The 23073-nt window shown below is 43.1% G+C and overlaps 1 protein-coding gene across 2 annotated transcripts in view; it reads left to right on the top strand.

Annotated features, from left to right (window-relative positions):
* The window catches only part of foxn3 (forkhead box N3), a 134516-nt gene that overhangs the window by 36405 nt on the left and 75038 nt on the right, over positions 1-23073 (top strand). Inside the window, exons 1-2 of one of the 2 annotated variants that reach the window (XM_045207566.1) lie at positions 6071-6236; positions 8763-9421. In XM_045207566.1, coding sequence (XP_045063501.1) covers positions 8786-9421 — 636 coding nt within the window. In that variant the 5' untranslated portion in view covers positions 6071-6236; positions 8763-8785. Of the gene's footprint in view, positions 1-6070; positions 6237-8762; positions 9422-23073 lie in introns of those variants that run through there. The other variant, XM_041848277.2, reaches the window with a different exon arrangement.

Raw genomic sequence — 23073 nt, 5'->3', positions numbered from 1 at the left:
CACCCACAAGGACAAGGGGGCAGAGGGAACACTTAAACACATACTAATGAGGGGAATATGAACCAGGTGTGTGTAATTGACAAGACAAGACAAATGTAATGATGAGATATGGAGCGGCAGTGGCTAGAAGGCCGGTGACGACGAACGCCGAAGCCTGCGCGAACAAGGAGGGGAGGCAGCTTCGGAGGAAGTCGTGACAACCGCTTGTATATAGCCTTGTTATTGTTATTTTATTGTGTTACTATTTTTCCTTCATTTTACTTAGCAAATGTTTCTTACTTTTTAAAAACTCTGCATTGTTGGTTATGGGCTCGTAAGTAAGCATTTCAGCTGTTGTATTCGGCACGTGACAAATAAAAATTGATTTTAAATGCCTTCAAAACCGTCCACTAGGAGCAACAGTGAGCGCTATTACCATCAAGTAGACTTGGGTTTTGCTAGGGTGTTGTGGACGGGGGTGGCGGATGGGTGTAATCCCATGACCTTATCCCATGACTCTGGATCAGAATGTTGCGTTTTTGATCCCAGTGGTGGACACTCGTTTTATTTATATTTATTTACCTATCACGACTCTGGATCAGAAGGTTGTGTGTTCGATCCCAGTGGTGGACACTCGTCTTCTATCCCTTACCTTAACCATTCAGAATGAGTGCCTAAAAGTAATGAGTGTGTATGATATTGTGTGTATGTACTGATATGTTGGCTATGTGTGACGTTATAAATGGATGTAGTTCAGTCCTTGACTAATAATGTTCTGTACTATGTATTATGTCATGCTTCATGTAGACCCCAGGAAGTCTAGCTGCTGCTTTTGCAGAGGCTAATGGGGATCCTAATAAATACCAAATACCAAATGTTTTAACCCTATCCAAAACCTTAACCCTTAACCTTCTAAATTTGACGTTTTGAGCAACTTTGAAATTTGATGTTCGGAGAAAAGGAACAATACTGAGCTGGAGGAGTCAACCCAGGGTGTCAAAAACACTTAGAGATTTGACGTTTGGAGAAACGTGGAAAAACATCTTATTCTGCAGTGAGACTGAGAGAGCTTGTTGTGCATGCATGCTCTTGTTTGTGTGTGTGTTTGTGAACGTGTATGTCTGTGAACGTGGGCACGTGTGCGTAATGTACGTATGTCTATGTGTATGTGTGTGTGTATGTGTTTAAAAGTGGTCATTGCTCTGAGCTATAGCCTATCTCTCTGTCCTGCTCAGATAAGGAGAGTGGATAAAAGACAGCCGTGCATTCAGCAATTTACTACCCCTTCCACTTCAGCTGAACAGCCAATGACCTTTGGCCTCTAGCTCACCCCTCTCCCCTCCGTCCCACTCCTCCCTTCCCCTCCCCTATCTCACTCCTTCTCTCCCTGCCTTTGTGGAGGACTAGCAAAGCTCCAGTTTGTTGTTGTTGCTCAGACAAAGATACTGTAGCAGCTCTTTTGATTCAAACACAAACACAGACGGGTTGAGTGAGTAAAGGCAAGGTGTTGAGAGAGAGACAAGAAGAGTGGAAGATCAAAAAGATAAAACAAAGTGAACACTCGTACTCTTCTCTCTTCCCTTCTGTTTGTTTTTGCACCAATCAAACGAGCCGAGGGTCGGCACTCGTCAGACAGGTTACTGGGGCAAGACATGTGACACCTACTCAAGGAACAGTTACAGAAAAGCACACACACTGGCCCCACCCTCCTCTGCCAGGTAAACATAGGGCAGACGAGTCAAGGCTTGTCTGAGGTTGACGCAGGTTTCACAGTGTGGGTTTTTCTTCATAATCAGAGTGTGTGTATGTTTTTACTCCGTCATATTTAAGCATGAGTGCAGATTTCACGGCAGTAGAAGAAAATCAAATTACCAGGACGTGTTACCAGGACGTGTACTCCGAGCATGCGCTGACCAACTGGCAAGTGTCTTCACTGACATTTTCAACCTGTCCCTGGCCGAGTCTGTAATACCTACATTTTTCAAGCAGACCACCATAGTCCCTGTGGCCAAGAACACCAAAGGTAACCTGCCTAAATGACTACCGACCCGTAGCACTCATGTCTGTAGCCATGAAGTGCTTTGAAAGGCTGGTCATGGCTCACATCAACACCAGCATCCCAGCATCCCAGAAACCCTAGACCCACTCCAATTTGCATAACGCCCCAACAGATCCACTGAGAGTGTGTATGAGCAAGGAAAGAAGCCCAAACTCATGTCCAGGAAGGGACTGTTACAGTCTGACTTTTCACATGTTTTCTAAATGATGATAATAGGTACTGTAGTCAAGCTCTGGAAGTCTGTCTGGTTAAAAATGACTGCTGTAAAGGACATTTACTGTAAGTGTATCTTAAAGTACAGGGTGGTTGTTTTTTCTCTCACTGACCGCAGTGGGTTAGTCATAGGAGTGAACTAGTGTGCCTCTCTCAACAGCTGAAAACAAACACATTTAGACCTGTGTGTGTGTATCAGACCTGGGATAACTATAGTTCAATCGAGTTCAGGCTTAACTGAATGAACAACAGAGACCGAATGCAATGTGGAATTGTATTAAATCGTTTGGGGTATGGCCTCGTCTCCGAGGAATGGTCCTCGGCGGCAGATGCCCTTTGCTGGGCAGCTGGCATCGAAATCCCCCCGCTAGGGGAAAGGCATTGGGGGGAATGTGGGGAATGTGCATTATTGTGCCATGCTTATTAGCTAAAGGTAAATAGGTGAATACAATTCCGTGTATGGCTAATAGGAAGAACGAGTTGCTATGCTGATGATGATATATTTGTATTCATTCCCACTATGCCCGTAGAATAGGAAACATATTGAATTATGTTATGCTGCTTGATGAAGTTAAATGAGCATTCAGACCAGCCTTCCTGTTTGAACTTTCGTAAACAGAAATGTTAACTATGCTTTGTGGAAAGTAACAATTTTTTCCAAAGGAACAATAATAGCCATATTTTGTTACTGCTAGCATTCTCAGTAACACGTAACATTACGCTGTTCTTGTGCCTGTGTAATAAAACTGTAATTTCATTTGGAGCTTCATTTTATTAGCATGTTGTTACATAATACTGTGCTAATTGCATTTTAATTGCATAGCAATGAGCTGAGAGTTTTTGTAACTACTGTACACAAGAGGAATAGTGACTGTTCCTTATTCCACTTATGTAATAACTCCATTATTATGCAATTATATAGCAATTTCCAAATTCCTATGTAACAACAATGTTGCTATTATAATAATCAATGTTACTACACGTGTATAAGAACTTGATGTCAAGTGTTACTGTATTACCTTGTGTCTCACTCATTATGAAAATATATTTGTTAGTCATTTCAAAGCTGCAAACGTGGTCTACTCTAATGTTGAGGTGATTCCATGTCCCTCATGTATTTAATTATTGGCTATAGGCTATATTACAATTCATATCTAAGAGCCCTCCAAACCATGTGCTTATGATCATATTTATAGACCAATTCAACTAACTGTTGTAGTTTTTGGTTCTTCATCAAATATTTGGCAGCCATTTTTATTTTATTTTTTATTTTTTATAACTTTTCGGAGAGGTATACAAAATACTTTCAAATAATATTTGTTTTTCTGAGACCTGTATTTGAATATCAAACAAAATAGTTGCCTTTTAGTTGAAACTCTATAAACTATATTCGACTACCTCCTAGTTTTTTTTTTAAGTTGGTCTTTTCAAATAAACTACAAAATACAACTATTTTCTGCCCAGGTCTGGTGTGTAGAGTATGTTTTATGACAGACACTTCTATGTTTACCAGTGTACTTTACAGGGCTAACAAACGGTTTTGTACTTTATTGCGATAACACCACACATTATCTTAGTGTGTGTTTTCCCCCTTCTAGAATATTTACGACTGTCAAAGGGGAAACTAAACGTACACAGTGCTGGTTGTTGTTGTCAATGCAAAACAGACACCGCTTGAATACATTAGAAGGAAATATCTAGCTGTTTAAATTAGCTTGAGGCCTACTTACCGGTAGTAGTATTTTTGAGTTGTCTTGACTAATTCTCGTAAACAGCTCCAAAGCCTCCAACGAGCTTCAGAAGTTTGCATTGATTGATAGTTTTATTAATTAGGGGTTAAAGGTAAACTGAGCTAAATAACTTTGCATGAGGGGTACCACAGATATTGCGATGAGCAAGATTCAAAGACTTCACAAGATTCAAAGAGTATCTGTGCATGTGCACGGGTTCACTTCACGCTCTTACAACGTGGTAGCCACGGGACCAAAACAGCAGAGAAGTTTAGCCTCACGCTCCAATGCTCTTAGTCGTTTACTTTGAGCATCTATGTCAAACCTTGACTCTATCTTTAACACAAAATCAAGAATAGAGTAATAACGCATCATAAAAAAAAACATATTTCCAATGTGGTCCTAGTCTGTTTAGGCATGTTTGTTTGTGTATATGTGTGTGTGTGTTAAATACAAAAGTGTCGGTGTAGTTCTGAAGTACTATCAGTAGCTGAGTTGAGTATTTATTTACTACTGGCATGAACAGCCTACTTACACCCCCCCGTCACACTTATAATTAGTCATGTGGTCGGTGGAGTGTGTGTGTGTGTGTGTTGAGGTGACAGTTTGGCGGTTGGTTGGGGGTATGAGAGGGGCAGGCTTGGTCTATTCAGAGGGGATTGGTCCTTTGTATTGGCAAGGGGCCCTGGCTTGGCCTGCTGGAGAGTGGTCTGCCTTATTCAAAGAGACACAGATAGGAGAGAGAAAGGGTGAGAGAAAGAGAGAGGGAGAGAGAAGGGGAGAGAGAGAGGTCATGTACTTTAGGTCATGTACTTTAGTATAGTTTGCTCTCCATTTAATGTTTTCCTTTGGAATGAGTCGAACATTTGTGACGCAGTTATTTATTGTGTAAACTGATGGAGGTGTGTATGTGTGCAGATGAGTTGAGGAGTGTGGAGGAGTATGTGTGCAAATGTAAATAAATGAGATGAGGAGTGTGGTTGATTAAGAATGTTGTAATGACTTCCCCCCCATCATGCCTTCTTGATCTAATAACAATCATGTGTCACTATTTAAACCTACATTTCCCACAGGTCTAGGATCAGCTAGTCCTCCTCAAATCCTAACCTTCACTTCATTAGGCGGTAAAACTCCAAATTGACCTTAGGTCAGTTGAGCCTGACCTGAGCAGCAACAAGCTCTCAGTCTTAAGTCAGAATTAGACGTTCATCCATGTTTCTCAAACATCAAATTTCAAAGTTGTTCCAAACGTTAAATTTCGAAGTGTTTAAGGTTAAGTTCTTAAGGTTAGGGTTAAGTTTAGGCATTCATTCCAAAATCTTAAGGTTAGGCATTAACTCTGAATGGTTAAGGTAAGGGTTAAGGTTTGGGATAGGCTTAAAACAAAAATCTCAAAAACAACTTTCTATCACTGGATTCGAACAAGCAACCTTTCGCACTTGAAGGGAACAGCGTTCACTGTTGACCCTAGTGGCCGGGTTTCCACATCATCCCGAAGTACTCAGACATTGATCGACATCTAATACTGACTTGTATCACAGGTGACCTGGCTGCTGAACACATAGACTAACAGTATGAGTGAGGAGATGGTTATAGCCTACTGGTATGAATGCTGCTGAAAATGTCAGTATTTAATAACTGACTATTTTAAAATAAACCCCGTCTTAATTTAAGTCACTTTTAGACTGATTGAAAATGCTACATGTAATAACTGAATTAGCCTATAGCTATATCATAGCGTTACATAATGTGTTTTCTTTGGCAAAAACAACTGAAAGGCACTCTTCATTTGCAAAAATTAGTTTGTTAAAATGATCCATGGCATGACCAGGGGCATGACTCCTACCGCACATTTTAGCATGCGGTCTCCACCTCTTCTCCAAAACAAATGTTGATGTCTTTGTACAGCTGCTATTTGGGCCCTAAAACACACTCGACTTCATAATGTTCACTTCTTTACTTTCGAGCTCAACACCACGCATTGTGTGTGTGTGTTGTGTGTGTGTGCTTGCGTGCGCACGGCCAGCCCCCAGCTTTGCCTCGCAGTCATGTGTGGATTTCTAATTTGCTGACGAACGACTCTGTTCTCCCCTCTTCACTTGCATGAGCAGACGAAACACACGCTCGCTCTCTCTCTCTCACACACACACAGTATGCATTGGGGACGGGGAAGATCTCAAATAACCGCTGAGGACTATGATTTTTGACCGGACTTGGTTCGATTTCTCTCTGTAAACCTCGGTGTTTGATTCTGGGTGAGGATTACAATGGAGCATTTTAAAGTAATTTAAACAGGAGCGGTTGTTCCAAAGACGTGACTATCTGTGCCTCCCAATTCGTAGATCGTCAGGTAGCCTAAGGAGAGAAAACAGAGCTTGGAATCCTTGTCGGGAATCTGACATTCTTTTGCTGTTACAATGTGTTGTTGGTGGGATCATTGTGGGATGGATGATTCGAATAGACGAGTTCATCTTTTACTGACCAATTCAATAGGCTCCATATCGCTGGAAGCCTGGCCATGTAACGTGCTTAGCTTACGTAGGCTATCAATCACAGTCGTAGGCTACATTTGTCAAAATACCCAAAAATCTAATCTACTTTTATTAAAAACGAATTGCCTATGATTGTATAATTTTACACTATATTGTAGACTATTTACTATAGGGGTAATGTAGATAGGTTAGGCTACAGACAGTTGGCTAGGGCTATAGCGATGGTTACGGCCTTTCGTTCTCCCAAAGTCGTACTTCTGTGCGCCTGTCATGTTAGCCAACTGGTTGTCTTTTCCACGTAGCGACAACCATTTACAAATTAATACTGTTATAGCCTAGGCTACTGAACTAGCATCATGAAGCGGAGCCCTGTACTTAGATGGAACATTGACATAGGCTACCTGTAAGGTTTTGCTGTGAACTATTACATTGTAGTAATTTAGCAGACGCTCTTATCCAGAGCGACTTACAGTTAGTGAGTGCATACATTTTCATACTGGCCCCCCGTGGGACACGAACCCACAACCCTGGCGTTGCAAGCGCCATGCTCTACCAACTGAGCTACACGGGGCATAGCATCAATGACATGACTTCGCTGCACTCACCTGTGCGCGTGGGTCTTCTTGTAGTCAGGAGAAATACATTTATATTGGAGAGAGTTATTGGAAAATGGTGATGTTCTCGCGGGGATGTGATAGACAGTTCTGCTAATTAGCTGGCCCCAAACAGAGCGCCCTGTTGTCAAGGCAACCCAACTCAATTAAATTACATCGACTGTCTGTCAGCTGCTGTAACATAATTTATTTTCCCGCGTAGAAGAGACTCGTCGGATTGCTCTTCCAACAGTTCCAAATTGGAAACAGTTGTCCTCATCACATCTCTCATGTGCCATACCAGTCTATGGTTAATAAGTTAGAGTGAGTAAGCTATTTTGTTTATTTTTTTCACTTCTAAAAGTGAATAAGAGTGCAATAGGCATAGGCTCCAATCTGTGAGAATGCTACTTGAATAATGACATTGAAATTGTAGTGTAGTGTAGGCCTATCTGTTTATCAATGTTCTTACGTGGGACATGTCATCCCCAAAAGAGTCAACGTTCCCGCAGCGCCTAGCCTACTTCAATACAGAATGCGCGTGTTGTGTTGGTGTGCAGCTCAACCACTTTCTTTTGATACAATTTCAAGTGAACACGGTATGGAGTTAAACCATTGGAACCGCAAGACGAATGCGTTTGCTTGCGTCTCTCATAGAGCCTATTTTTAGGAAGAAGAAACCAGCTCGCACCCGTCTGTAATTAAAGGGAGCGCAGGGTCCAATCTGGGTGCTGGGTGTTTACCATGGCGTGTAACTGTAAAACAGGTCCTGGTTTCATCCGCCTCTGGTGGAGCATGACTAGTTTTATAACAGGGGGAATGAGTGTTTTCTTTTATCAGAGACTGCTGTGGTAAAACAAATCCCCGGATACAGGCGGATTAAGCCATATAAACATGACTGTTACCTCAATTATATATACAGAGGGGGAGAGAAGGAGAGAGGGAAAGGGAGAGAGATTGAGAAAGAGAGGGACAGATAGTATAGGGAATTTGAGAAAGGGAGAACGAAAGGAGGGGAGAAGGATAGATGGGGAATAGATAGAGAAAGGGAGAAAGAGTGTGAGGGAAAAGAGAGAATGCGAGTGGGGAGAGAGAGTCACTCACTTGAAGGACAGTGTTTAGTGACAGCTGTGGGTAAATCAATCATAGAGACGCATGATTTGGAAGTTTGTCCTCTTATTTGAAGGTTAGGGCTACAATGGCCTGGTTATGTGAAGGTTGCAGTTTAGTTATATGATGGTTACGATCTGTTTGTGTGTGTCATAGTGAAAGGCATCTGCAGTACTTGACTGCATGGTGTCTGTTTCCCACAGACCTCACTGCCTGAAATACTCAACATACCTCCACTGACAGAGACAGAGAGAGAAAGACCAAGATATGGGGTTGGGCAACAGAGAATGGGGAACAGAGAGAGGTCATGGACTTAAGTATAGTTTTCAGTATAGGACGGTAGTGTATAAAGTATGTCAGTGTGAGTGTGTGGGAGAAATGTGGAGTATTTAGAAGAGTCAGGTTGCATGAGGTATGTGTGTAACATTGTGTTCTCCAGCTAGTTTTGTGCTGTTATGATAGAATGATAATGACAATGATTATAACAATAGTAACACACAAATATTTTTCAAGTCTCTCTCTCTTTCTTTCTCCCTCTCCTTTACCTGACTGTCTAACACTGACCCCCTCTCTCTCTGTCCTCCAGGAGTCTAGGTGGTGGTGGTGTCCATGGGTCCCGTCATGCCCCCCAGTAAGAAGCCTGAGGTGTCTGGCATCAGTGTAGCCAGCGCCAGCCTATCCCACCTCTACCAGACCGGCTCGCTGTCCCGTGCCCTGCAGGAGGCTGAGGAACTCGACCTGGTCCTCCCCGTCCACCTGGCCCTCCCCTTGGCGCCCCTCCCCGGTGGGGCCGCCAAACCCGAGAAAGGCACCGCCACTCCGGGTATGGAGGACGAAGAGTTGACCAACCTCAACTGGCTCCACGAGAGCAAGAACCTGCTCAACAGCTTCGGAGACCCCGTGCTGCGCAGCGTCAGCCCCGTGGGCGGCGAGGGGGGCGGGGGCGGTACCCGCGGCGACGGGGACCACGACGACACCCCACCGTCGCCGTCGATGGTGGGTGGGGACCTTCCATACGACGCCCAGCGTAACCCTAACTGTAAGCCGCCCTATTCATTCAGCTGTCTGATTTTCATGGCGATTGAGGACGCTCCGTCCAAGAGGCTGCCCGTGAAGGAGATATACAACTGGATCCTGGAACACTTCCCCTACTTCGCCAACGCTCCCACGGGCTGGAAGAACTCTGTCAGGCACAACCTGTCCCTCAATAAGTGCTTCAAGAAGGTGGACAAGGACAGGAGCCAGGTAAGAAGTAGGAGGAAGAGGAGCACACACAGAAATGAATGTAGCACGCAAGCACACACGTGCACAGATGCATACATACACATTCAAATGAATCATGCACATACACTACCGTTCAAAAGTTTGGGGTCACTTAGACATTTTATTTTTTTCGAAAGAAAAGCAATTTTTTTGTCCATTAAAATAACATCAAATTGATCACAAATACAGTGTAGACATTGTTAATGTTGTAAATGGCTATTGTAGCTGGAAACGTCTGATTGTTAATGGAATTTCTACATAGGCGTACAGAGGCCCATTATCAGCAACCATCAGTCCTGTGTTCCAATGGCACGTTGTGTTTGCTAATCCAAGTTTATCATTTTAAAAGGCTAATTGATCATAAGAAAACCCTTTTGCAATTATGTTAGCACAGCTGTTTGCGCTGTTCTGTGAAGGGAGTAGGACACAGCGTTGTACGAGATCTTCAGTTTCTTGGCAATTTCTCACATGGAATAGCCTTCATTTCTCAGAACAAGAATAGACTGACGAGTTTCAGAAGAAAGTTCTTTGTTTCTGGCAATTTTGAACCTGTAATCGAACCCACAATTGCTGATGCTCCAGATACTCAACTAGTCTCAAGAAGGCCAGTTTTATTGCTTCTTTAATCAGCACAACAGTTTTCAGCTGTGCTAACATAATTGCAAAATAGTTTTCTAATGATCAATTAGCCTTTTAAAATGATAAACTTGGATTAGCAAACACAACGTGCCATTGGAACACAGGACTGATGGTTGCTGATAATGGTCCTCTGTACACCTATGTAGATATTCCATAAAAAATCAGCCGTTTCCAGCTACAATAGCCATTTACAACATTAACAATGTCTACACTGTATTTCTGATCAATTTGATGTTATTTTAATGGACTTAAAAATGGCTTTTCTTTCGAAAACAAGGACATTTCTAAGTGACCCCAAACTTTTGAACGGTAGTGTATATAGTTAGAGGTTGACACGGGAACAGGACTCCCGCAGGCCTTGCGGATCCCACGGGATTCTGGCAGGAATGGGAGTCAAGTTCAGGACAGGACGGGACAGTATCAACAGTCCACAGGAAGGCAGTACAGGAATAGTTATTTTTAAAAATTTATGGAAGGAAATATGTAATGTGTGGAGCATTTCATAAAAAAAAAATGACTGGGCTTAATTTAGTAAAAAAAGAAAGATAAGGGTAATTTCCCCCCTCCCTTCCCCAGCTCACTCTTGCGCCTCGCTCCAGTTGTAGTTGTAGTCACTATAGGCTACCTCAGATGCCAATCTACTTCAGTAGGCTAAATGATGAATCCTTCAATAGAGCAATTGCAACGTCTTGTTGCAGCCAAGGAAGGACCCATCACTAACATTAACATTAGAGCCAACAAAAGAGTGATGTTTTAGCTAAATTTGATGGAGTTGTCTTTAACATTGAAGGAACCGAGTACACGGCTTGCAAAAAATGCTGCGTTTTATTTAATCAAATAGGCTACCAACCAGAGAGCGGGACAAGCGACCTGAAGTTGCATAGCTGCTTTTCTCCCAACAACTGTACCATCGAGCCCAATTGTTTGCGTATTTAACTAAACCCGTGCCATCTGAGGGGAAGAGTGAAATAAAAATAGATTGAATTATGCAGTACTGCTGCTCAGGAAAAAATATGTAGACTACCGGTCAAAAGTTTTAGAACACCTACTCATTCAAGGGTTTTTCTTTATTTTTACTATTTTCTACATTGTAGAATAATAGTGAAGACATCAAAACTATGAAATAACACATATGGAATCATGTAGTAACCAAAAAAGTGTTAACCAATCAAAATATATGTTATATTTGAGATTCTTCAAATAGCCACCCTTTGCCTTGATGACAGCATTGCACACTCTTGGCATTCTCTCAACCAGCTTCACCTGGAATGCTTTTCCAACAGTCTTGAAGGAGTTCCCACATATGCTGAGCACTTGTTGGCTGCTTTTCCTTCACTCTGCGGTCCGACTCATCCCAAACCATCTCAATTTGGTTGAGGTCGGGGGATTGTGGAGGCCAGGTCATCTGATGCAGTACTCCATCACTCTCCTTCTTGGTAAAATAGACCTTACACAACCTGGAGGTGTGTTGGGTCATTGACCTGTTGAAAAACAAATGATAGTCCCACTAAGCCCAAACCAGATGGGATGGCGTATCGCTGCAGAATGCTGTGGTAGCCATGCTGGTTAAGTGTGCCTTGAATTCTAAATAGATCACAGACAGTGTTACCAGCAAAGCACCCCCACACCATAACACCTCCTCCTCTATGCTTTACGGTGGGAAATACACATGTGGAGATCATCCGTTCACCCACACCGCGTCTCACAAAGACACGGCGGTTGGAACCAAAAGTCTCCAATTTGGACTCCAGACCAAAGGACACATTTCCACCGGTCTAATGTCCATTGTTCGTGTTTCTTGGCCCAAGCAAGTCTCTTCTTCTTATCGGTGTCCTTTAGTAGTGGTTTCTTTGCAGCAATTCGACCATGAAGGCCTGATTCACACAGTCTCCTCTGAACAGTTTATTTTTTATTTTATTTTATTTTTTACCTTTATTTAACCAGGTAAGCCAGTTGAGAACAAGTTTTCATTTACAACTGCGACCTGGCCAAGATAAAGCCACCATGGCAACGTGCAGATTTAAACGATTAATAGCACTAAGGGGCAGGGCGCTGAGTGCCAGGCCGTACAGATCAAGCCAGATAAGATTATCAAAACCAAAACAAACATTTCATCTGCATTGAAATAGAACATGCCATTTACAAATAGAAGAGTTGGTCTATATTGACCAGTATTTAGAGGTTACTTTGACAATCTCTGTTTATTTTATTTATTTATTTTTATTTCACCTTTATTTAACCAGGTAAGCCAGTTGAGAACAAGTTTTCATTTACAACTGCGACCTGGCCAAGATAAAGCAAAGCAGTGCGATTAAAAACAACAACACAGAGTTACATATGGGGTAAACACTGTTGTTGAGATGTGTCTGTTACTCTGTGAAGCATTTATTTGCGCTGCAATTTCTGAGGCTGGTAACTCTCATTAACTTATCCTCTGCAGAAGAGGGAACTCTGGGTCTTCCTTTCCTGTGGCGGTCCTCATGAGAGCCAGTTTCATCATAGCACTTGATGGTTTTTGCGACTGCACTTGAAGAAACTTTCAAAGTTCTTGAAATGTTCCGTATTGACTGACCTTCATTTCTTAAAGTAATGATGGACTGTCGTTTCTCTTTGCTTATTTGAGCTTTTCTTGCATAATATGGACTTGGTCTTTTACCAAATAGGGCTGTCTTCTGTAAACCCCCCCTACCTTGTCACAACACAACCGATTGGCTCAAACGCATTAAGAAGGAAAGAAATTCCACAAATTAACTTTTAAGAAGGCACACCTGTTAATTGAAATGCATTCCAGGTGACTACCTCATGAAGCTGGTTGAGAGAATGCCAAGAGTGTGCAAAGCTGTCATCAAGGCAAAGGGTGGCTATTTGAAGAATCTCAAAAATAACATATATTTTGATTTGTTTAACACTTTTTTGGTTACTACATGATTCCATATGTGTTATTTCATAGTTTTGATGACTTCACTATTATTCTACAATGTAGAAAATAGTAAAAATAAAGAAAAACCCTTGAATGAGTAGGTGTTCTACAACTTTTGACCGGTAGTGTATATATATTTTTAATGTTGTTAATGTGTTGTGAATGTTCATACAGTATGTGCGCAGTGCTCAGCTGTAGGCTACAGCTTTCTTCCGGTGCTGTACTAAGCAGACCATCCTGCTGGGGTCTAGGTCCTCATCCTCCAGCTGGGGTCTAGGTCCTCATCCTCCTGCTGGGGTCTAGGTCCTCATCCTCCTGCTGGGGTCTAGGTCCTCATCCTCCAGCTACATTTAGGTCTTTTAGAATACGCTCTTATCCAGAGCGTCTTGGTCTCCAGTCAGTGCATTTAACTAAGATAGGTAAGACAACCACATATCACAGTCGCATTTTGCATTACTGAAATAATCATTTTCAATACTTCCGAAACAAATACAATAATCTACACATTTCTGCGTGCAAAAATGAGCACGGGACGGGAAGGGAGTGATTTTTATCGGAAAGGGACAGGAAAGTTCCATTGTTATAGAACTGTTGCGGGATCAGGACAGTACAGGAAAATAATTGACAGGACAAGACAGGACAGGAATGAATTTTCACTCCCATGGCAACCTCTAATACGCACCTGCATGCGTATACACACACACACACACACACACACACACACACACACAGATGCACACACACACTTGCCATAGTCAAGTACAGACAAAACCCTATCCTGTTATCGCTGTGATATGCCTGTTTTTTAAATGTCATTGATGTTTTGTTTGAATTGTAAATTCCTGCACTGCAGCTAAACCTTTCAGATTACTGTTTGATAAATTCATTGCTATTCACTTGTAAAGAGTAAAGTCCCATTTATGTGTGTTTCTCTTTGTTCTTCAAGAGAGAAAATCTGGTACATTGAAAACAAAGGAAACATTCTGTATGATGTAATCCTGCTCTGTGTGCGTACATGCATGTGTGTGAACAGTGGCTGACGCATTAAGATAATATACTTCTGGGAAGTATCAGATTTTCTTATGCTAATGATACATTTCACTACTTTTAACAATTTCCACAGAACATTTTAGAAAAACACATTCACTTGAAGAACATTGCAGATGCAAAGTTTGGTAACAGAATGACGGTTTGTGTTGTTGGTGCCGTCATTCTGTTACCAAACTTTGCATTGGTACTGTTCTTCAAATACACGTGGTTTTATAACATTTCCAGTGGAAATTGTTAAAAGTCGTCCATGTGCATAGTGTTTTATCGTTTGTTTAACTTTGCAATCATTCGTTTTTGTTTGAAATACATTTTAAAGTGAACATTCGGAATCTCAGCATCATTCTGTTACCGTGGAATTGCCCCTAATACAGATTATACCATGACGCCACAATCATGTCACTGACTGGGACTGGTTTAATAGATTTACTTTAGTACATTACCAGTGTGTGTGTGTGTATGTGTGTGTGTGTGTGTATGTGTGTGTGGAACAGTAAAGCCGTTCCATGTGACTCACAGTTCGCTACCATTTTCTAAGTGCTGTATACCTGTCTCCATGGCAACAACACTGCCATTGTCATGGAAAGCCAGCAGTTGCTGTAGCAACAGAGAAACTTATGTGACTGTGTGTGTGTGTGCAACGCTTGCTCTTTTGTCCAGGCATGTGTTTATAATGTTCATATTATATGAATAATAATGCATGGATGTGTGTGTTTAGATTTCTTTGTGTCTGTGCACTTGTGCGTGCTTGTGTGCATACTAGGCATGCATTCACGCACGCACACAGGTGTAGCATGCATAATACATTCACTTATCGCGCTAGACTGGAAAAATCTGGAAACCACCCCGTCGAAACTGGATGTTGAAACCACCCCGTCTTTTAACTATCGACCAATCAGTTTCAATGATTTATATCCTGTAAGCTTTTAGCACATATACTGCTTAGCTTTCTCTTTCATCGTTCCAATCTTTGTTAATGAGTTATTAATGATGATAACAGGACTTGTGTGTGTCAACAGGCCACTTTTCAGAGTGGAGTGTTTGTATTGTGTCATTCACAGAGCTATTCCATCCAGACTATTCCATTTGTCTGTTTTAATGAATGGAGGTGTGTGTAAACATGTTCTATGTTTGTGTATGTGTGTGTGTGTGTGTGTGTGTGTGTGTGTGTGTGTTAAACTGTTTAATGAATGAGTGAGATGATTGTGTCTGTTTTCATTAGACATTCAATGATAATGCATTAATCTATTACCTACGTTATGGAGAGGAGGACAGGAGAGTAGAGGAGAGGAGGAGGAAGAGGGGAAGAGAAGAGAGGACAGGAGAGGAGGGGAGGGGAGGGGAGAGGAGAGGTGACGAGGAGGAGATGAAGTGAGGAGGAGGAGAGAAGAGGGGACAGGCCAGGAGAGGAGGGGAGATGAGAGGAGAGGTGACGAGGAGGAGATGAAGTGAGGAGGAGGAGAGAAGAGGGGACTGGAGAGGAGAGGAGGAGTGGATTGGATGAAGATGTGAGGTTTTGTCACTGGTTAAAGTGGTAGTGTGATTGAATGTGGTATGTAGAGGTCTTTATGTTGCCTACTGTAAGGGATGTCCTTGAATGGAGTGGTTCAAACTGTGTGTGTGTATTAGCAGGATTCCTGCAGATGCCTGCTGTGTGTGCGTGTTTGTGTGTATGTGTGTGGATGTGGATGTGGCAGTCAAAGTGTCCTTGGTTTCCATGACGCTGTTTATGAACACAATGTTTCAGTTTGACACCTCATGACCGTGTACACACACACACACACACACACACACACACACACACACTCACACACAGTCCTATATCTATGTGCAAATGCCACTTTAGTGCTCTCTCTCTCTCTCTCTCTCTCTCTCTCATGGTAAACATTGATTTAAACCTTGATTAATAACACTGTTTTTTCTTGCGTTTCTGTGGTCACCATGGCAACGTGCAGATTTAAACGATTAATAGCACTAAGGGGCAGGGCGCTGAGTGCCAGGCCGTACAGATCAAGCCAGATAAGATTATCAAAACCAAAACAAACATTTCATCTGCATTGAAATAGAACATGCCATTTACAAATAGAAGAGTTGGTCTATATTGACCAGTATTTAGAGGTTACTTTGACAATCTCTGTTTATTTTATTTATTTATTTTTATTTCACCTTTATTTAACCAGGTAAGCCAGTTGAGAACAAGTTCTCATTTACAACTGCGACCTGGCCAAGATAAAGCAAAGCAGTGCGTTAAAAACAACAACACAGAGTTACATATGGGGTAAAACAAAACGTACAGTCAATAACACAATAGAAAATCTATATACAGTGTGTGCAAATGTAGTAAGTTATGGAGGTAAGGCAATAAATAGGTCAATTTAGGATTAACACTGGAATGATAGATGTGCAGAAGATGATGTGCAAATAGAGATACTGGGGTGCAAATGAGCAAAATAAATAACAATATGGGGATGAGGTAGTTGGGTGGGCTAATTACAGATGCTTAAAGTTAGTGAGGGAGATAAGTCTCCAGCTTCAGAGATTTTTGCAGTTCGTTCCAGTCATTAGCAGCAGAGAACTGGAAGGAATGGCGGCCAAAGGAGGTGTTGGCTTTGGGGATGACCAGTGAGATATACCTGCTGGAGCGCATACTACGGGTGGGTGTTGCTATGGTGACCAATGAGCTAAAATAAGGCGGGGTTTTGCCTAGCAGAGATTTATAGATGACCTGGAGCCAGTGGGTTTGGCGACAAATATGTAGTGAGGGCCAGCCAATGAGAGCGTACAGGTCACAATGGTGGGTAGTAAATGGGGCTTTGGTGACAAAACGGATGGCACTGTGATAGACTACATCCAATTTGCTGAGTAGAGTGTTGGAGGCTATTTTGTAAATGACATCGCCGAAGTCAAGGATCGGTAGGATAGTCAGTTTTACGAGGGCATGTTTGGCAGCATGAGTGAAGGAGGCTTTGTTGCGAAATAGGAAGCCGATTCTAGATTTAATTTTGGATTGGAGATGCTTAATGTGAGTCTGGAAGGAGAGTTGACGGTCTAACCAGACACCTAGGTATTTGTAGTTGTCCACATATTCTAAGTCAGACCCGCCGAGAGTAGTGATTCTAGTCGGGCGGGCGCAAGCAACGTTCGATTGAAGAGCATGCATTTAGTTTTACTAGTGTTTAAGAGCAGTTGGAGGCTACGGAAGGAGTGTTGTATGGCATTGAAGCTCGTTTGGAGGTTTGTTAACACAGTGACCAATGAAGGGCCAGATGTATACAAAATGGTGTCGTCTGCATAGAGGTGGATCTGAGAGTCACCAGCAGCAAGAGCGACATCATTGATATACACAGAGAATAGAGTCAGCCCGAGAATTGAACCCTGTGGCACCCCGATAGAGACTGCCAGAGGTCCAGACAACAGGCCCTCCGATTTGACACATTATTGCTGAATGAGTGCATGTAAATCTCTGTGAGTGTGTGTGTTTGTTTGTGATTGTGTGTGTGTGTGTCATTGAGATTAATGTGTGTAATGCTTGCTAATGGGGCAGGCTTATTACTGTTGTAAAAAGGTGTGGCCTTTTAGCTCTGTTAGTCTGTGAGGTTCAGCTGTGTGTGTGTTTGTGTCCTGTTAGCTGTTTGGTTCAGCAGTTTAATTATTTACACAGAGGAACATGGTCGACACAGAGGGATGAGACACCGGGGCAAGAGCATCTGCAATCTCCTCTTTCTCTCTCTCTTTCTCTCTCTCTCTCTCTCTCTCTCTCTCTCTCTCTCTCTCTCTCTCTCTCTCTCTCTCTCTCTCTCTCTCTCTCTCTCTCTCTCTCTCTCTCTCTCTCTCTCTCTCTCTCTCAATTAATTCATTAATTACATTCAAGGGCTTTATTGGCATGGGAAACACATGTTTAGATTGCCAAAGCAAGTGAAATAAATAATAAACAAAAGTGAAATAAACAATCAAAAATGAACAGTAAACATTACACTCACAAAAGTTCCAAAGGAATAGAGACATTTCAGATGTCATATTATGTATATATACAGTGTTGTAACAATGTGCAAATAGTTAAAGGACTAAAGGGAAAATAAATAAACATAAATATGGGTTGTATTTACAATGGTGTTTGATCTTCACTGGTTGACCTTTTCTTGTGGCAACAGGTCACACATCTTGCTGCAGTGATGGCACACACCTAATAGATATGTGAGTTTATCAAAATTGGATTTGTTTTCGAATTCTTTGTGAGTCTGTGTGATTTGAGGGAAATATGTGTTTCTAACATGGTCATACATGTTAGGAAGTGCAGCTCAGTTTCCACCTCATTTTATGGGCAGTGTGCACATAGCCTGTCTTCTCTTGAGACGGCGGCCTCTCTCAATAGCAAGGCTATGCACACTGAATCTGTACATAGACGGCGGCCTCTCTCAATAGCAAGGCAATGCACACTGAGTCTGTACATAGACGGCGGCCTCTCTCAATAGCAAGGCTATGCACACTGAGTCTGTACATAGTCAACGCTTTCCTCAATTTTGGGTCAGCCAGGTATTCTGCCACTGTGTACTCTCTGTTTAGGGCCAAATAGCAGTAAATTTTGCTCCGTTTTTTGGTAATTCTTTCCAATGTGTCAAGTAATTCTCTTTTTGTTTTCTCATGATTTGTTTGGGTCTAATTGTGTTGCTGTCCTGGGGCTCTGTGGGGTGTGTTTGTGTTTGAACAGAGCCCCAGGACCAGCTTGCTTAGGGGACGCTTCTCTAGGTTAATCGCTCTGTAGGTGATTTCTCTCTCTTTCTCTCTCTCTCTCTCTCTCTCTCTCTCTCTCTCTCTCTCTCTCTCTCTCTTTCTCTCTCTCTCTCTCTCTCTCTCTCTCTCTCGCTCTCTCGCTCTCTCTCTCTCATAGTGCATATTGGGTGTATTACCTGCAGAAGTCGTTGAGGTTATGCTGATGCTACTAACAGACTGTACTGTAGCTGTAAACTCTGCTTAATAACACAGCAGCAGGTCAGGGCAGATCCTGTGGTCGCTCTGCCCCTAGTCATCCCCCACCAGGGATCCTCTGCCACTATCCTTGGCCTGCCCTGCTCTCTCTCTGATCTCCTGAGCCACCTGTCCCTCTGCCTCCAGTCCCCTGTCCTCCAGCCTCGCACTCTGCCCATCTGTGAACTCTTGGGCTATGTGCCTGCTGATGTGTGCCCGGTCCCTATACCCACTGTCTCATGTCCCCTACCCCCAGCCCCTATCCTCAGTCCCCAGTTCATGGTCTCTACCACCCCCCCCCTCCTGATGATGTGTGCCCTGGCCAGATGTTATCCTCTGTGTTGACAGATGTTAGCCTGCCAGGGTTAGCTGGTGTTAGCACGCACATCCACTGCTACGCGCCCAACCTCTCACTCGCTCTCTCTTGCTCTCCAGTGGACATAGATCTGTTACAGGAATATTTTCCCAGATCTTCAAACATTAAAGGGGCAGAAAACACTTCCATTGTCTTGTAGCTATTGTTGGTGGAAGGAGGGGTAATGTGATGTGGGTGTTCATTGCCAAAAAGACCATGAAATCAGTCAGCCTACTCATCACACATACAGTGGCTAATTCAATTGGGACGTTTTTAGTAGGTCAATTTGAAGGGTGACACTGTAAATAGCTATAGTTCAGAGATCCCTCTCTGTTCTCTGTGTGTTGTGACTCATAGGCCAGGGGAGTTCATGTTAGACAAGAGAAGCCCTTCAGTCTGCTGGTTTATAGACCTCCTTTTATAGAGGGGGTAGAGCGAGAGGGAGAGAGGGTGGAAAAAGAGAGAGAGGGAGGGCAGAAAGAGAGAGAGGGAGAGAGATGGCTGGAGAAGACGGAGGGGGATTTTTTTATTTAAAAACCTTTATTGGCCCAATAGTTACATCATTAAAAGCACAAACCTTACTACATTTTAACGGACCTAGAAAGTTAGAACCAAGCCCCCCTCCTCGTCCAGGAGAGAGAGAGAGGGAGAGGGATACCCACGTTATTTGTCTTCTGTTCATCGGCGGAGGAGTCAAATTGTTGCATTCATCCGACCAGCCTTTTACTCTTTCTCTCTCAGGAGATAGAGGAGGAGAGGAATGTTGTTGTGACAACTAAAGATAACTGTGGTGGATTGTCATAGCAGACAATGACAGGGGATGAGATCACCGTGCTCTCTCTCTGTGTGTGTGCGTGCAGGTAGCTTAGTGGTTAAGAGCGTTGTGCCAGTAACCGAAAGGTCGCTGGTTCAAATCCCTGAGCCGACTAGGTGAAAAATCTGTCGATGTGCCGTTGAGCAATGCACTTAACCCTAATTGCTCCTGTAAGTCGCTCCGGATAAGAGCGTCTGCAAAATGACTAATTATTATTACTATGCGAGGGGAGCCCATGGTATGAAGCATTCTCTAGCATGGTAACACTGATTGAGCGCTAGTCTGGACAGACTTAAAGAGAGGGCGAGAGGGAGGACTAGAGTGACATTCTAACAGTTGAATTAATGCTAACGAGAGGGGATATCTCAGTGATACGTTCACTGTTAATCCTGGCAGCGCGTGCTCAAAGGGAAAAACTGAAGTCTTGTCATGCTGGAGTGAATCTTAATGCTTCATGCTTTCTTCACTCTGAGTTGATTTACTTTTTAACTGCAAAGACAAGGGAATTGATCCCACAGTACCTCAATACAGCAGAGATTTTAGTGGCTGTACCAGTGTGACAAAATGGAGAATGTATTCCTATAAATAAACAGTGTGAATGTGTTTGTGTGTGTGCACGCGTGTGTATGTGTGTGTAGGTCCTCTGTGATCTATCCTCCGGACACTACCACTCTTTGAAAGGTGATCTTCACTAATTAGGATGATAAAGCTAATTAAACGCAGCTAATAATCCTTAATAATCCTCAATCTCTCTCCATATCTTTCCCTCTCCTCATCTTCCCATCTCTCTCTTTCTCGCTTTCAATCTCTATCCCTGTCTTCTGATTGCCCTTTCTCTCTCTGTCTGTCTGTCTCTCTCTGTCTCTCTCTGTCTCTCTCTGTCTCTCTCTGTCTCTCTCTCTCTCTCTCTCTCTCTCTCTCTCTCTCTCTCTCTCTCTCTCTCTCTCTCTCTCTCTCTCTCTCTCTCTCTCTCTCTCTCTCTCTGCCCTCCACTGGCTCTAATAGAGGGTGGAAGTCAGAGTGGATTCAGGATAGGGTTGGTGTTTCAGAGTTCCTTGGCCTGTAGCTTGCTTTAGGTTTGTTTAGTTGGACCTTCACTTGTACAGTTCAAAGTACACTGTTAGTTGCCAGATTGCTAGTTCACATGGAAAAGTGTTAGGCTGCGTTTTTGTAGGTTGGCGAAGCATGGGACTCAGTGACTTTATAATAACATTGTAGAAGGACACTAGACATTAATTAAAGTGATGCTCCAGAGCTTTTGTATAATTTCAGCCAGTAGTTATGAAAGTAGTGGTCACAAGCCAAAACGGGTCCCTGAAAATTGTGCACAATTGTGTACTATGTCATCCATTTCGTATTATACAGTATGTTACGTCCTGCAAAAAGATAAATCGTACAGTATGTTACGAATTTGTAAGTGCTTAAAATCCCAGACTGCTTCTTTAACAGAACTTAATGACACTTTTGGAAAGTGTTCTGTGTGACTAATGTTGTAAGACGCACTAACCATATACAATTTGATAGAGGCTTGGAGAGATGCTGTTTGGGGCAAGCTATTTGTGCGGATTATTTTGGATGGGGTGTGACGTTAGTTGAGCTATATCTCCTTTTTTTTCCATTGACTGTCTCTCTCTCTCTCTCTCTCTCTCTCTCTCTCTCTCTCTCTCTCTCTCTCTCTCTCTCTCACTCACTCTCACTCTCACTCTCACTCTCACTCTCACTCTCACTCTCACTCTCACTCTCACTCTCACTCTCTCTCTCTCTCACTCTCCCTCTCTATCTCTCACACTTTTGTTCCACTGTGAAATGGAGGAAATAAAGGCTGTAATTAAGGAATTGAAATATAGGAAGTCGTCAGCGCTCCATAAATCCGCTGCTCCAGGCCAGGGTTAGGACAGTGTTGTTCCAATGTTGTTCCTCACAGATCCACCATTCACAGTGGAGGAGAGAGAGATGACGGGATGACAGGAGGAGGAAGGGAGGGATGGATAGATGGAAGGAGAGGAAAAGGAGTGGATGATGTTAGTAGGCTCTGGGCTGCGTTTTTTAATGGGAGAACAGGATCAATTGAATAGAGGAGGGAGGAGGAGAGGAGAGAGGGATAGAGAAGAAGGAGTATGAGAGGAGGGTAAAAGGAATAGAGTAAGAGAGGAAGATAATGATAGTGAGCTGTGTTTTTTTGCGTGAGAAAAGGAGGAATTCAGGGGTAGGAGGAGAGGAGGAGGAGGAGGAGGAGGAGGAGGAGGATGAGGATGATAATAGAGGGCTGTGTTATTTAGCGCGGGGGGCTGATAGGATTAACTGGATGGGCCGTGAGATGGAGGGATGAATCATCAGAGAGCGAGAGCGAGACAGGGAGGGAAAGAGAGGGAGAGAGGGCGAAAGAGCCTTCTGCCAGGACCATCAAACACCCGCTTTCACACACACACACACACACGCTACACACTCCGCGCAGCACGCCTGTTGCCTTGGATACCACTGTAATCCAACTGCCTCCCCCTCCCTACATCCTCCATTCATCTCTCTGTCTCTCTGTCTCCCTCCATTCTTTCTCTCTGTCTCTCTGTCTCCCTCCATTCTTTCTCTCTGAGTGGGACGACCACTGTAATGCAACCAAGCCCCCCTCCTTCTTTCTCTCTCCCTCTCTCCACTCCCCCTCACACCTCTCTCCCATTTGCTCTCCCTCTCTCCTTCTCTCCCTTTCTCCACTCCCCCCTCAACCCTGTCTCTTCCTCTTTCCTTTTCTCTCTCTCTCTCTCTCTCTCTCTCTCTCTCTCTCTCTCTCTCTCTCTCTCTCTCTCTCTCTCACAGTTTTTTCCCTCTGATCGGGGGTTGTATTGAGTGTACTGTCTCAGAGCGGAGAGTTGTAAATCAGTGGGAAAGTGTGTGTGTGT

Source organism: Coregonus clupeaformis, chromosome 25 (assembly GCF_020615455.1).
Source record: "Coregonus clupeaformis isolate EN_2021a chromosome 25, ASM2061545v1, whole genome shotgun sequence".
Classification (NCBI taxonomy): domain Eukaryota; kingdom Metazoa; phylum Chordata; class Actinopteri; order Salmoniformes; family Salmonidae; genus Coregonus; species Coregonus clupeaformis.
The sequence above is the reverse complement of the archived record's forward strand: the minus strand, read 5'-3'. Positions and strand labels throughout refer to the sequence as shown.